The sequence below is a fragment of the Poecilia formosa genome, unplaced genomic scaffold (assembly GCF_000485575.1).
Source record: "Poecilia formosa unplaced genomic scaffold, Poecilia_formosa-5.1.2 Scaffold9, whole genome shotgun sequence".
In the NCBI taxonomy this organism is placed as follows: domain Eukaryota; kingdom Metazoa; phylum Chordata; class Actinopteri; order Cyprinodontiformes; family Poeciliidae; genus Poecilia; species Poecilia formosa.
In genome coordinates, this window is record NW_006799948.1 from 3,385,014 (window position 1) to 3,401,485 (window position 16,472).

Consider the following 16,472-nt stretch of genomic DNA (forward strand, 5'->3'; position numbering starts at 1 on the left):
TGACACAGTATTGCCGTCAGGTTTCTAAGAATACTTCTTCAAATGCTTCTTATCGAGGAGAGTGGATTTCTCCCTCGTTGTTTAAAAGGTAGGTCATTTTCATCTTTGCGACTCTATTTTGGCATGTACTTGGAGTGCTTTGTGACAGCGTGCAGGTTGGAAATGCACGGATGTGATGTTGGCTAATTGTTTTTAAGTGCTCTTTACTTTCTGCTGGAGCTCAGCGTAGGACTCGGACTGACGCTCAGGCTTTCACTAATCCTTTTCAGATTCTTTACCCACACACACCACACACACACACTTTGACCTACGCACAATCAGGACTGAAAAGAAAAGCTCCAAATAAAGCCAGAGACACATACCTTCGCGGCGATTGCACCTCTCTTAGCAGCGTCCCTCCAGCCCCGCTTCTGTTTCCGTGCCCCTGTCTCGAAAACCAGTCCACATGTGCGAGCGAGCAAAAAAACCACATTTTTATATTTATATATATGTATTTTTTATCCCACTTTAGCAAAGCAGATGCATGATCGGTGCAGAGAGAGCACGCGAGCAGAGAGCCGGCAAGCATCCTCCGACGAGTCGAAGCAGTCCACATGTGAACCTCTGCTCACACACTCTCTCTGGCGCGCGCGCACACACACACACAGGACCCACCCACATGCAGGGAGCACCTGGACGTGTACTCGTGCTCTCTTGCACCTAGAAAGCACGGATTTAACAGTTTCTTTTCTCTCTTTTTCTAACTTATTGAGGAAATTAAAATACATGTTAAGGTTGTTAAAATGAACCGTGGCAAAAAAATAAAACTCAAAAGAATTAGATTTTTTTTTTTTTATGGAAAAAAAGTGAAGTTTTCCAGGAAATACAAAAATTGATCAGCAGCAGGCTGGTTAAATGACAGTCTAATTATATCCAACGTGGAGAGAAAGAGCCCACCGTCTCTGCTCACACACCCTCTGCGTTCCCCCCTCCCATTCTATTCCCTCTCTCCCAAGTCGAGCCTCCTCTTTTGGGCCTGCATGTCTGACCTGTTCGGGGCCCCCTGTCTGTAATTGCCCCACTGACAACTGGAAATGATAGAATAATTGTCACGAAAGTCTCTTTCTTTCTTTCTTTCCTCCTTTTTTTTTAATAGGGCAAGGGTGATTTAAGTATGCATGAATGGCACAGTGGCGGTGAGGTGGCGAGAGGAGGGGAGAGAGAGCGAGGGAGCAAGAGGTGGTGGTGGTGTTGGGGGGTGGGGGGGGGCAACCGGGGCGGGGAGGTGGTGGAGGTGGTGGTGTTGGTGGTGGTGGTGGGGGGGAGGCGGCTTGTTTATGATGCTATCCCCCATAAACACGGCTGAAGTGATGACACAGATAGTGTTGCCTCTTCACACGGTGACACCAGTCGAGTTGCGGGCGTCGCTGCGAGACACCCCTCGCCGCCGGTGGCAGAGGCGAGCTCTCTGTTGTCCGGTCAAGATCTCTGGCACTCCTCAACTTCTTCAGGTAAAAAAAAAAGAAAAAAAGAAAAAAAAAATGCCATGCACACTCCACTCTGTCCATCCCTTCATCAATCCATCCATCTATCCGTCCGGTCACCCACCCATCAATCTTCTGTCATCCGTAGTCGACTCCAGGCTCTTGACTGTGTTTAATGACTGTGTTTTATTGCCGGGCTGCCTTCCCCCCACTTTGGTCGTCCCACTGTGGAGCTGTTCAGCCTCAGTCTGCGGGCTCTGTTAATCTGCTGCTTAATTAGTGCTGATGAATTGCTGTAGTGTGTGTGTGTGCGCGTGCGCGAGTGCATGCACCAAGGTGGATGTGTGATTGTGTAAATGTGACTTTTTTTTTCTCTCTCTCTCTGCACTCGTGTTGAATCAGATGTTGCTACGATAATCACTGATCAATAAACTAAAATAATAATAATAATACAAAAAAAGACAGATGCATTACTTGCATTTTTTAAATTGATAGAAATAACAATTGTGTTTTGAAAGTGCTGAAAATTTGACTTGTTTGTGGGGTGTGGGGGAGAATATCCAAACTCTTCAGAGCAGATGTATAGTTTGAAAAGGCGAGAGGTCACGAGACTCATCATTGTCGAAGCGCTAATTATCTTTATCAAAGGCGAGCGGGATCATTTGTTTACTTAAATATTGATGAGCGTGAGCGAGGCTCAGTATTGGGCTATTGTGGGCATATTATTAACATTTCATAGGGCTTTGTGCAGGAATGCGAAAGGGACTCTTCTTCATAATTTAATACCCTAATGCATAATGAGCTATGTGATTAGCTCACACGGAGAATTGGCCAAACTCCATTCTGAAGGCAGATAATTTACATTGTTCTCCAGAGTCTGGCGTATAATAGGTTCTTTAGCACAATAAAATTAAATGCTACACATTTTATATTTTAGCTTGCAAATCCCCCTGGCAATATTCATGAAATCTTCTCTTTTTTTGTTGTTTTTCTTCCCCCTTTGAAACAAAACAACAGAATTTTTTTTTGAATTTGTTTAACTTCAGTTAAACAAATTCAAAAAAAAACACATGTTTACCTCCGTGTTTTATTTAGAACGCTCACCGGCCAATTAACGCTGTTCATTAGCCGAGCCGCGTTATTTGTTTTGAAAGTTTAACCAATCACTTTGTTATGCTAATTGTGATGTAATTTAATTTGAGTTCCCCTCCGTAATGATGATGCCGCTATTATCCACATAAATGATGCAGTTAAGCAGCACGGCCTCATTTGCATGTGCTTGAAGGGAGGGAGGCTCGAAAAGGAGCCGTATCACTCCGCTTTAATTTTCCACCTCTGTTCACTCCTGCCCTATGGGTCTTCCTGTCCTGTCGCTCGACTATTGATGATCAGCACTCTTATCAATTCTTTTTATTTTTTATTTTTTGATTGCAAAGCGGGCTTTTATTTGTCAGTGAAAGGATTTCCAGAGCCACGTTTTAGAGGAATAAAAAAATTATTTAAACATTGCTTGATTAGAAAATGCGAATGACTTTAATTCAGTGAACTGCGAAACGTTGACCTCACACACCTGTTCACTGACGCAATGCCTTACTTTGTTTTTACTTTCTTTATTTTAGCTTAACATTTGCATTTGAAGGTGTTTGATGAAGCATGATCATCTTTATTTATCAATCTTTTTTTTTTCTTTTTAAAAATATATGCATATTTTTGTTATTTGGTTATAAATTACGATAAGCAAGTGTGAGTCTTCTTTTTGCAATTAAAAAAAAAAAGAATCTTTTAACCTTTCATGTGAAACGTACGACTTATCCGAGGTTAAAGACTCCTCATTATCTGTTAGCAATTTCCAAAAGAAAGATTATTCAATTTTTTTTTCCTTCTGAATGCCTGCCCCCCCACCCCCCGTCCTGCTTTTTATGCTTCTAATTGGTTACATAAATCTTGTCGGGTATGAATGAGGAATGTTGAGGTGTTGTCAGGTGCAATCTTCGCCCTTATTTACCAATTCATTAAGATCTATCGATGCAGGACTGCTGAGAGGGAATGACAACATAAATCAGAGCCTGAGACATAATGGCCCTAATCAACCAGAAATAACTGGAAACGTCACAATGAGCTATGTCTCTGTAGCTGGAGCCGTCCGCTGGATCTGCCCCGCTGTGGGGAAAAAAAAAAAAGGGGGGGGGACCGGAGAGTCAAACCGATCCAGCTGTCATTACCTCCTCTGATTTTTCTCTGCTCTCTTCCCAGAAGGGAATTTGTCCATTCGCGTCTTTTTGTTATCCAGGTCTTGTTCCGCGTCAAAGCAGCTCAGTTCTGATCACTCGCAGAATAAAAAAAAAAAAAAAGAGAGAAAACATCTTTTCTCAGCGCAATACTTCCCACACGTGAGGTCTATAAATACAGTTAGGTCGGAAGTGCCGCGCATTCACAAGTGCAACCTCCTCTACTCCTGATAAAGATGATTGGATGAGACAATGAGGCCTCTCCTCTTTATAGGTCAATTAGCCCTGATTAGGTGGGCCGAGTTAATTAACAGAATTGGCAAATATGCAAATGAGAGCAGACGGATCGGCCTTCGTCACAGTCTTGCTCAGCCATCTCCTGCCTCAGCAGAACGTGGTGTCTGACGGGGGCTGTGGGGGGAACATGTAAATGATATGGGACGAGCCTAAATGCGAGAAAGAAACTATTCTCTCTCCTCCTCCTTTTCTTTTTCTGTTAGGGGTGTTATCTGCAGCATGCCCGTTTCTGCTGCACAAGAAGTCATGTAACATTTATTTATTTTTTATTTTTACCTAATATTTTTGCACCGATCAGATTTTCCTGGCTGCTGCCAATTTTTCCTTTTTCCTTGAGGTCTGACCAGCCAATTCTGATTTTGACAGATTTTTAATTTTTTATATTTTTTACTTAGTCTGTAAGACATTAAAGACAAGAAAAAGCTCTCCTGGTTATTTCATTAAGCTATTGCTTTAGAATACAACAAAATGAAGGAATCCCAGGATTATTCCCAATTATGCATCAATGCACATGAGTCTTTTATTAAACTCAAGAGTTTTATATCAGAGTACATGCTGTGGGTTGGCACATCCATGCATGGAAAACTGTCTGATTCTTAATTGTGAGGCATTCAGTGATTTGAAAAGAAATTCAGATTTTTCAGTCACTAACCAGTCACATTCAAGTTGTGTGTTTTCAGACTGAAAATGATGAGAGTTTGCATTTTGGATGGATTTAATAAAAATAAAAAAAAGAAAAAAAGAAAAAAGAAAAGAAAAAAAAAGATTTTATCAGGCGATGGCCAATCAGATCCAATCAAGCGAATAATTGGTCAATATTAATTGAAAAATTACTTTTTGTGTATTCTTGCTTTTCCTCAAATATGCTTTCTGTGACGTAGCCGTATCTATTGAATATACATCTTCCTTAAAACAGTATCATGCATATGATCCATGAACACTTCTTGCATTTGATCACAAAAGGAACATTGTGCAGCTCCTACAATTGAACACGCAGTTTATACTCTTTCCTCCGGTTGTCTTTGTCACTTTTCTCCCCTCTCTCTCTGTTCTCCTCGGAACGCCGACACCGGCACATCCCCGCACATTCATTCAGGGACACTTCCACACTCCGGCAAATAGTCCGCCTTTTATCTTATTCCGTCTCATCTCCTTATTGTAAATAGAGGAGAATTAAGTTCTGAACATTCTCCACTGAATGTCTCCTATCACAGAACTACGATTTATTGTCGGGGCTCAAATGAAGAATTGAAATATGACTGTGGATTTTTCTCAATGCAGGGCTCATTGGACAGGAGATAACCACATTTGATTCTGTTGCTTTGAATAATGTTAATCCGGCGTTTAAAAAAAAAAAAAAAAAAAAAAGCAAAGTCCATTATTCACATTCATCGCTTTTCATTTGGCCCCCACTTCAGATTTTGTAAATATGATTTCTTCAGCCCTTTTCTTTCTTCCCCCCTCCCCAATCCCCACCCTCCAAAGTAATCTTTATTCACCGGTGAAGCACTTTTGAAATTCCTCTATCTGTGAGCAGAAACCATTACCGTACACAGGTTTATAAGAAGTAGTCATTAATGCTCCTTTATGTGGTCCTTTAGCGCCAAAAAGGAAGCTTTTAATTCTAAGGTGTAGCAGCCTGACTTTGCCTTGCTTAATCCGAGGGTTTTTTTTTTTTAACTAGAACTCCTAGTTTTTCCATTCTTACTCCTCGCTCTAAGCGTAAAATAATTAGATTTTAGATCTTGTGACAGCTTGTTGCAAAAATCAACGAATAAACAACACAAACAGTCAAAATCAAGTTTTGTTGAATGTGTCGCCTTTTTTTTTGTTTTTTGGTTTTAGTTTCAAGCTGTTCCAAATTCAATTTTTTTTTGTGCTTTTCTCAACTCTTTTTGTCAGCACAACGCGTGGCATTTTGATTTATTAAGCAATCTCAAGTATTAAATATGTGAGCTCTTGCCCTTGCACAGCTACTTCTTTATACTGCACGCACAGTAACTTATGGCAATGATGAATTAATTTCACTCAACCACAGAATCAGTGATTATTTCAAATGGTAACCGTATCTCGCCTTGATCAGAGAGCTGTGGGGAGTCATCAGAGTGTGAAATGTAATTTCTATTATTATTTTTCCTTTTCTTGTTATTTTGATCTCTCAAACCCCAGCAAGAGATCCCGGCAGCCACCTGAAATGTGAGCTGATAACGAACGCACGTCTGGGATCGCAGGTTTACCGGTCACTTTTTGTTCTTTTTTTTCTTTCTGTTTCTCCTCTTTTTCTTCCTGTCCTGCCTCTGTGATGAAAATATATATTTTTTTCTGCAACTCACGCATATAGAATGAGCAAACGGAGAGTGTCGTCACACCAAAAGAGCGGGTGTCTCGGAGATGAAACCGGTGTCAGGGCAGCAGTGTGTTAACACTGCATCACGGTAAATTCCTCAGTGTTCTCGGAGCAGACAGCTGCGCTCGCCCCTCTAGATGGATGGTCAGTGTCACGGTGTGTGTTTACGGCACATGATAGAGCAGGAGACAGGTCAGGTAATGAGGCTACATTAAGGGCTTTTAGAGCTCGCAAACAAAGATGGAGCTCCGCTTCTTCTACCCTTTAATGATAGGTGTGTGTGCATGTGTGTGTGTGTGTGTGTGTGTGTGTGTGTGTGTGGGAGTAAAGGCTCAATTTTCACTAAACCTTTGTTGTGTCACCTCTTAAAGGAAAACGATAGAATTTCTCCCAATTTCTGAGCCAAACGCCTTGCCCGCGACGTCTTCTTTGTCGGATTGCTATGGAGCAGATTAGTTTTCAAGATCCAAGAGGAAATATTTGTTGAAGCTAATTTGAGGCTTCACAGTGGACCTCATCAGGACACATCAAAGGCATCAGTGGTTTTTAACAGCAGCAAATTTAGAGAGGAGATCGAGATTTGCACCGATAATGATTTTCATCGCCACTATTGATTTCTTTTGTTGTTTTGGCATCTACTGCAGCTTTTTTGGAAATTAAGGAATTACTATATTACTTATTTTTTTTTATGCATCCAAGCATATATCCCTTTATCTAAGAACTGCATTATATCCTAAAAAAGCATTTATCTCACTTCTTTAGCACATGCAGCTGTAGAATCTGACCGCAGGTTGCACTCAAGTACGTTTTGTAGGATATTGGGCCTTAAAAATCTGTTTTAAATTGTTTCAGTGATATATGTGTTACTGCCATGTCTGAGTGGGCGTGGGTAAAATACATCTACAATTAAAAACGGTAAAAAAAAAAAAATAATTACAAGATTATCTTGATTTACACAAAGCATTTTTCCAGAATATTTGACTATTTTTTTTATATTATTATTTAAAAGCACTATTAAAAGTGAAAATCTAAAGAGAAGCCTTTAATCATGAGACATTCAGTGAAGAATAAAAATAAGACTTTTTTTGTCACAATTTAAGCTCCTTATCATCACCAGTCGGGCTCAATCAGTCACCCATTTCCGATCAATTGATTGGTCCATCTCTAGTGACGCCATCCAGCTACCTCAGTCTCAGCCGTCCCTTATATTCTCCCCTCCATAAGAGGGGGGTGTATTCCCAGGTAATATCAGCCCTGGAAATCCCTAGTAAGGCCATGTTGGCAGCTTCAGCCCACACACTCCGTCACGTTTCCTTCACCTGGGGGAGGTTCTGTGGCTCTTTCCAACCCAGTTGGTTCAGTGCAGTCTGAGCTGGGGTCAGGGCCCGTAACCCCCTCAGACACAAACGCAGCTCCACGCCTCACGCAGTCACACCCTCAGGTGCCGGGGATCGTCACTATCTGCCTCTCGTGAGCATTGTGTGACAGTCCCATCACCCCCACAGTCACATCCGCGGCTCGGTTAGCTTGCTCGCTCGCTCGCTCATCGCCGCAGCCCGGCTGTGTTCCTAATTGACATTCTAATTGGCAGATTTGAATGCCGCCTTTTGATGGCTAATTAATTTATCTCACCGCTGTCATTAAGGTTAAAGCACCATCTGATCTCTGCGAATACGTTTTGCATATATCTGCATTATCAGAACGCCGCAGCTAGCCATAAAGCGCAGACGTTTTATTTTGGAGCGAGGAGATAAGATTGTGGAATCTTACACAAAATGTGAATTGTTCTTTTGCTGGGCATTAACTTTTCATATTGGAATAAGTGCATAATAATAATAATAAAAAATCCCAGCAGTGATTTTTTCTTTCTTTCTGGGTTTGCATGCATTCAGATGTTATTAAAAATCCTTATTTCCTCGTCTCATATATCTTCCAAGTTTTTCCGAACATTCCTCGTCGGTCTAGGAAAGAAAGAAAGCACAAAAAAGCGGAGAGATCCGAGCTCCATTAGAATGTTCATAAAATGGTAGTAAAGGCAATCAGACAGTCTTTCTCTGAATATTTTAAACATTGGGCATGTAAAATTTATGCCTAATTTGAATACTTATTAGCTGGCTGATCTCGGCTGCAGCCTTGAGTTTCTTATGCTGAGATTCATCACCGGATTGGATGTCACATTGTGCCAATCCAACACCCCCCTCCACCCTCTCTACCCTGCCACCACCTCCCTTATTTTCCTTCCCACTGTCTCTCTCTCCGTCATCCGCCTATCCCCCCCTTTCTCGCCTCCCCTCGCCCTCTCCTTCCTTTTTCTCCTGTCTTTTCTGTCTCTGTCTTTTCTCACCGCGTCTTTCTCCATCAGCAGTAAGCGGCTCGGTGTTAAACAGGGGCCCTGTTTGTTCACAAGCACGCCTTGTCCTGGCCTCTTCCCTTATTTACTTGTGTCCCGGGCAGCTGTCGCCCTGCTCTGTGTAATAGCTCAGCCCCTGTTTGTTCTCCCTCCGTAGATCCTGTTTATCCTGGCTGTGGACATCCTTTAAGGCCTGTCCTGTATCTGCCCCTTGTCAAACACACACACACACACAAGCACACACACATGCAAACACACGAGAGGACGTGTCCGCACTTCTATTAAAATGGTATTTACAGGCCAGAGAATGCACACGGTTGGAAAGCATACACTCAGCTTTTTCTCGTTTCTTTTCTATTTAATAAAAAAATTCCACATTTTTATAAATAGTAGTTTAAAAATTAAAAAAGGTGCTCCGAACGAAGAGATAGTAAAATTGTGTGTTATACTATGTTAAGTGTCTGAGACTTTTCATTTATTGTAAAAATGTCGACTGGTAGTGGAGCTCCTTTCTCTTACGGCAAGTGCACTTAGCATTAAATGTTGGGAATGATTATAAAACATTTATTACTAAAAAGACAGGAGGTTCTATGCATAATTTATGCTGTTTTAGCACAGTTATTAGTGAGATTACGTACTCATTTTGTGGTTTCAGTTTTCCGTACAAATTTAACTTTGAGGGCTTTTTTTTTGTTTTGTTCCTTCTTTTATTTACAGTGATTTTAAAGTTACAGCTGCAGCAGTTTATTATTTATTTAGCTAAATGTCATTCTGAGCAGTGCTGGATTTTAAAATAAATGTCACAGAATAAACAGCTGTGTAAGGTTTGATTAAAGAAAAAAGAAAGGGGGAAAAATGGGCCAATAAATGAAATATGAGCATCCTTTCTCTATGGAAGCCTGCAAGGCAGATTTTATTTAGCGAGAGCAGGGATGACAAACCCATTACAGTGTTCATCACCAGGGCTGCACCATGTGATTTGGTTCCTCCTCTTCCAACTGCCCCCACTCCCAAATTTTAATTTAGCATGATTAGCTTTGCATCATTAGGCTACTTCTTTCAAATTGATCAAAAAGTGTGTTGTAGATGCTGCTTTTTCCTTCTCTCTCTCTCTCTCTTGCTCTCTCTCTCTCTCTCTTTCTCTTTCTCTCTCTTTTATAGATAAAACAGATACTAAGAATTGAGCATATTTTCATAATGAAACTACGTTTTCTAAGTTAAGTTCAGCAGCGATAAAATAAGATGCTTGAATTTTTAGAAATTTTACTGAACATAAACATTTTACATATTTAGAAGCCCTTTCAATTTCTAGAAAAGACCAGGACATGGATGTCTTTGTATTGCTTCATTTACACAATGAATGCATAATTGCTCCTCCTGCAGCACCCCCATACCCCTCCCTCTTCTTTAAATGCTTTAATTTGCAAAGGGGGACCGAGGGCTTGATAATGGACGCGTGCAAAGAAAAGAAAAGAGGAGGAAAAAAAATCGGACAGGGGGGGAAAAAAAGGAAAAAAAAAAAAAAAAAAAGGGGGGGAATTGTAACGAGAAGAGCCCTAACCGGTGCCTCTTAATCACTTCTAGGTTTTAAATCATGATGATGCAGGAGTCGGCCACAGAGACAATAAGCAACAGTTCAATGAGTCAAAATGGAATGAGCACCCTAAGCAGCAGCCAATTAGAGGCTGGCAGTAGAGATGGGAGATCAAGCGCTGGTGACACAAGCAGCGAAGTAAGCACAGTCGAGCTGCTGCATCTGCAACAACAGCAGGTAAGTTGTGTTTCTCCCCCGTCTCCTCTCCCGTCTCTCACTCCCACTCTGCTGTGCTCTCCCCCCCTTTCTCAGCTCTGCTTTGCTCTCTCTGCTCAGGCGGCACCGGGGCGTTCTGCATATAGGCAGGAAACAAAATGACTTATTATATTGTTTTGTGTGTTTTCTTAGACTATGGAAGGCGGCGGTGTTTATATAACAAGCTGTTTGCGCAGTTGGTAAACTTTCTCTCGTCAGTTTGTTGACGTGTTTTGCTTGTAGATGGCGGAAAGGAATTCTTGTGACTTTTCCAAAGGACTTTATTGTGTTTGCAGTGGAGCTAATGCACATATAGAAGTTGTTTCAGGCCACGTAGCTGAAGGTCTGGAAAGAGTGTGTGCGTGCATGCGTGGGTGTGTGTGCGCACAGTAGAACGAGAGAGAGAGAAGGGGAGAGAGAGTGAAAGAATGTGTGCTTGGGTTTTGTACAGTCCAGTTTGGGCAGCGGGGAAGTGTACAATGGGTGTGTATGTCATGGCTGCACTGTATCCACCAGAGGGCCTCCTAACTCGCCACATAAACATGATAAACCCTGTTATGGGACACTTGAAAATCACATTTGCATGCACACTTTTCTGCTACTAGAAGTCATTCGCAATACAACTGACATTTATTTTTGTGACAAATATTTCAAAGTCCGCTTTGGGATTTGTCTTCTCCAAGCTTTGTCCCATCGTACCCGTCTCAGTCTGAGCAAGTTGCGGGGTGAATGAGCCGCAGGGGGTGTGTGTGTGTGTTAGAGGTGGTGGTTGGGGGGCAGGAGTTGTGAAAGTCAGTCGCCAGCAGAGTAAAGGAGTCAAGTGTCTCTCGTGTCTTTTCACGGTGAATGATGGCTTTGACAGTTTGCCAAAAGAGCAATGGGAGATTAGGTCAGAGGGCCATGCTTCGGGTTGGATCGGGTGAGGGGGATAGGAGCGATGCCGCAGGTTTGTAATGATGCGTGCTGTCCTTTTGGCCTGATGAGAGTTTTCATGCAAGCATATTTATGTGCATGCGTGTGTGTGTGTGTGTGTGTGTGTGTGTGTGTGTGTGTTTTGAAGGCAGCTGAACCCCCGTGGTCAGATCAGTCAGGAGAGTACAATAGATGCCGATGCGTATGGGTTTGTGTGTGTACATTTGGTATAGCACAATCCTCTTGATCCCTACTGTGGTTATCCATCCACAGCAGAATGCCAGAAATCGTTCTGGTTGTTGGATCATTGCCTCAGTCCTTACTACTTTTACCACACACATCAATGGAAACTCGCAATGCATGTTGCTTCTCAGAACATTCGCATAATAGTTTCTTAGAAAAAAGTTTTATCTTTGACTTTTGTTGGTGTTTGGTCTTATAAATTCTGCAGCGATTGCTTCAATCTCAAAATAGAGAAGGAAAAACGATACCTGGTTGTCTTTGAGGTCCGACTTGACCCAATCAGATCTTTTTTCACGTGCTGGAAGACATAAGTGTAAAAAGAAAAAAAAGACAGGCGATTCTGATTTTGGTGTATCCTTAAAAATAGTTTTCTAGTGACAATCTTTATCGATTTTTGGGCTTACAATGTCTGTTTAAATTGCTTTACTAATGCTGGACATGCATGTGTAATGTTAAAATATTTGTAGGCATTTTTTTGTAACCTTTGAAGTTATAAATGACCAAGTCTGACTGGAAATATAGAAAACATCACACTGAAATTAAATCGTCCTCCTGGAAACAGAAGTGCACTGATCAACATTTTCCTAGCCAAGACCGATTTCTGGTCTTAAGATGAAGATAATACATTTTATGCATTATAATCTTTAAAATATGTCATTTTAAAATCTGAATCTGAAAACTAGACATTGGCAATAGCCAGGAAAAGTGTGATTTTTTTTTTTTTTTTTTTTTTTGCATCAAATCACATTTTTCTAAACTTTGTTTAACTTATGCTAAACTCAATCCCAAATATAGGAACTAATTAATGGTTTATTATTGTGTTTGAATTCCAAATAAGTGGGAGATTACAGCTGTGATGCATGAAATGACCAAGAAGATTATCAGACTTTTCTGGATTTGACCTTCTGATCACAGATCAGTGATGATCAGGAGCAAACCGGACGATTTCCATCCATGGCCGATGGATTAGTGCGTCTCTGAACGGAAAATGAAAGCAGTGAAATAAAAATAAAAAGGTGGTGCGAGCTTAAAGTGTCCAGTTAAAACTTCGAGATGGACGTCTTGCTTTTGGGTGGGCGGGGTTCGCGGGTGAATGACAGTGCGTGGCTTGTAAAGGGGCCAGCCTGAGTCTTCTCTCAACCCTGAGACAGACACATTGAAATGAGCAGTCCAGCTAACAGGTCTCTGGAGGCTTTTTTAAAACAGGGGCCCTGCGCTGCTAACTTAACGCACACTTCCTTCGCCGAGTTACACTCTGCAACACTTCGAAGAGAGGCCATATTTTAACAACGGATAAAAAAAAAAGAAACCTTTTTTTTAACTTATAAATTATGCTTCCCCTGTCTTAGAAGTGGTGTTTTGCAGTTGTTTTTATGAAAAGAATGTATTTCACACAGATTGCAGGATGGGTTATCTATAAGCAATGCTCCTTTTGTATTTATAATGTAAACATATATATTTGTACATTAAAAAACAGAACCCTATTCACCTTTGCTGTAAGTCCATTTACACATAAGGCTGTTGGGTTTAATTTTCCGCCCATATTTGGAATGACATTGAGTGGTCCAGTGGGTATAGGAGCTTCAGTCTCTCATCACACTGCTGGGGGATGATTAATAATAAGCACTGATGAATTCTCTACTGTCCCTATGGGTTCTGCCATTACCTAGCAGCCCCAAAATACCACCTGCAGCTATAATTAGAAAAGTGGCATCTTAAGGTCTCGTCACCTTAGATTCGGCCAAAGGCTTTTAGAGCACGGAAGATCCACACACACACAAACTTTGTTTTTATTCAAAACACAAATTAAACTCTCCTGTGCCAAGCACAGGAGATATGTTTTTATTCCATCTAGCATAATGTATATCTTCCTTCCTATTTTAATGCAGATCAACGCCCAGCAGTCTGTTATCCTCCCATCTCGCTAATAACCATCGTCACAATTAAATTTCCGGCCCCTAATTTCTGTCAGGGTTTCATCATCACATCCCCAAGGTTGTCCAAATAGACCTAATTTGATTTGAGATCACAGATTAGATACCTACTGTATCTGATTGCAATTTGCCAGCTGCAGATATGTATCAGAGCCAATGATGAATGTTACACAGCTGTAATTACTATGCAAAACACTCACTGTAAAATCTCTGTTGTAAAAAATAAAAATAAAAAATCTGCTGAGCTCATCTTTACCAATCAATTTGTCATTGGCTGTGTAATCAGTATTGCGATTTAATGCGTAATGCTGGTATGTGTGTACATGCAAGAAATGCATTGATCTTTGAATCCATACCTTAATGTACCATAATGAGCCAGTTAGTTGATTACAGTGGTCTGTAGACTTAATCCTGCCAGGGTTATCAGTGGGATTGATGAGCCAGTGCTCAGGACTACTGCCCCTTCTAAATTGGCTCACTTCCATAGGAAGTATATTGATATTTGGAGCATGAGGAAGTCCCGGCTAATCCATTACTGTCATGTTAGTTATTTTAGCCAGACTGCTAGAGCTAAATCGCTGCAAAACAAGCAAGGAATGTATGAGATTCTTTAGTAAAAATGCCATAATTTCACATTCTGTTACACAATAAAGTTAAAATAATGGCGCACAGCATGGTAACTGTTGTTCCCTGTGTTGTTAAAATAATATGCCATGTTGATTACTGCAGCGATCATAATATCATGTATGCCATATATTTGCTATTTATAGTTTGAGGCTGGAGCAAACATTCACTGAATATAGTAGTACATTTTTAAGCCAACAAGTTGATTAAAAAAAATACAGCAAATATACCACAGAAATGCATAGCTCTGTTCTGCTCTTATAAAAGAACAACAAAGAACAAATATTCAACAGTTGTATTTTCCAAATATGAAGTCTTTGGCAGATAAGTTCAAGTCGAAAGATTATACTGAAATTAACATTATCCCATCTGCCTAAAACAGATGGGTCTAATTTAACATGTGAACATCTAACATTCAATTAACCACTTATAAAAACTATTGGCTGTTGTAAATTATTTAGAAAGTAGTTGAGATATGATATTTATCCCACTAAAACATTAGTTTTAATAAATTTGCACCAATTATTGTAATTTTTAAAAAAATAGAAGTGTCTGAAATTGCCTTTACTTTGAAGAACTTGAAGTGTGTTTGCAATTATGCTAAAAGTGAGCGGTAAAGATGATAAGTCTGTTTCATTCTGAAATGAACAGAGTTGAGGTTGAGAGACACAAATGGGACACTTATTATGGCGCTCCAAAAAACATCAACACATTTTTAATATCCCCATGCAGTCAAAGGTTGGTGAACACTCCAGATTATCAAATTAATCATGAATTTGACAGGGAAAAAAAACAACAACAAAAAACGCGCGTTTGTGTCTGAGCTGCAATTTTGCCTCATTGTAAAATCTCTGCCAAATTTAACACAAAATCAAAACAGACAAATCTGGACGGTGCAGGCAACTCTATTAAAAACCACGTGCTGTCGAAATATTCCAGCTATATTTAGATTGTTGCATTATCATGACGACCAGTCATTTGAATGTGCTCTAATAATTTTGAGAACACAAATTTAATAATTTACTTATGATGCAAACTTACTTGCCTACTTTCTACTCTCATCAAATTAGATACATATTTACTGTTGAAGTCCAAGTTAATACTTTATTTTTGCAACTTAAGTTCTGTTCTGCTCTCTGTAGCAGGCATGAGTTGTATCTCAATAAGCATAGCAAGTTGATATTAGCTAGTTAATTAGTTGGGTAGCCAGTTTGTTGAGCAGTTGGCTGTTTGTGACTTTATAGAACTAATGCACAATGCTTCTTTAGTTTGCCTTGTGCTAACTGTTTCTTTTTAAATTTTGAATAAAGTATAAAAGATTTTCTGTAGCTAGCTAACCAGCAACATTTGGGGGAAAGGCAGGCTACATTACAGCTCACTCCTTAAAGCCAGAAAAATAACTCCTGCACTTTTTTATGACGGCTTAATAAAAGAGCTTCAAATCATATAAAGCAGTAGGATGGGAAGAATAAGAGTTTTTGAAACTTTCTAAACTCTTGGTGTACCTTGATGCTTTAAACCAGCCCATGCTTACTGTACAGACATTCCTTTGCCACTAAAGAGTAGCACTAATTTTTAGGGTTGCAGTAATTTCTATATTAAACTCAACGTTGACTTGAAGGACTTACATTTTTGACATACTATGTTTTCTTTGCTTGTTTTTCCCAACAAATATTTATTTACTTTTGCACAAAGAACCCCACCTCTCCCCCCACCTGCATATTGTGATCATGTCAGAGGAAAAAACATGTTGAAATTTGGTAAACTGGTTGAGTATTCACTTTAGGGTTCTCCTGAGGCACATGATGCAGCAATATGCAAACGATCTAACCCCATTTAAATGACTGCAGCATTTTGACATAAATTACAATAAGTGCACCAAGGTGCCATCTCACTTCTAGGCTTTACCCCTGTCGCTTACACGAGAGCTAGGCAGTGGTCCAACTTGAGAGTGACAGCAATTAACCTGCCTTCCTCGCAGTTTAGCTGCAGGAAAAAAGGGGGGGGTGGATGAGAAATCTGACAGCTAGTGATGGGTAGTATTTAGGGTTTAGGGGCAAATGAAATTCTCCCCAAAATGAAAGTCATTAGGGAGAAAGTTACCCCACAGACAAAGGACAAAATGACAGTGTGTGTGTTTGTGTGTGTGTCATACCTTTGACACACACATCTGAACTCATCTCCTACGTACAGGAACTCAAGTTTGTTGTTGGAGATGGGTAAATCCTGGATCCCTGACACTCAGTTTTCACCGACCATCACTTTCCACAAACAACCCTCGAGCA

The 16,472-nt window shown here is 40.4% G+C and overlaps 1 protein-coding gene and 1 long non-coding RNA gene across 9 annotated transcripts in view; one reads left to right on the forward strand and one right to left on the reverse strand.

The window, feature by feature from the left end:
* Positions 1–1,251, reverse strand: part of LOC107833868 (uncharacterized) — a 4,947-nt gene extending 3,696 nt beyond the window's left edge. Inside the window, exon 1 of the long non-coding RNA XR_001659645.1 lies at positions 363–1,251. This is a non-coding gene — a long non-coding RNA (uncharacterized LOC107833868). The remainder of the gene's footprint in view (positions 1–362) is intronic.
* foxp2 (forkhead box P2) overlaps positions 1–16,472 on the forward strand; it is a 110,282-nt gene that overhangs the window by 36,087 nt on the left and 57,723 nt on the right. For 2 of the 8 annotated variants that reach the window (XM_016664184.1, XM_007578715.2), the window contains exon 4: positions 10,270–10,456. The exons of 1 other annotated variant lie outside the window; for it this stretch is intronic. In XM_016664184.1, the coding sequence (XP_016519670.1) occupies positions 10,280–10,456 (177 nt within the window). In that variant the 5' untranslated portion in view covers positions 10,270–10,279. Of the gene's footprint in view, positions 89–1,282; positions 1,491–10,269; positions 10,457–16,472 lie in introns of those variants that run through there. 5 more of the 8 variants (XM_016664178.1, XM_016664183.1, XM_016664197.1 and 2 more) reach the window with 4 other exon arrangements.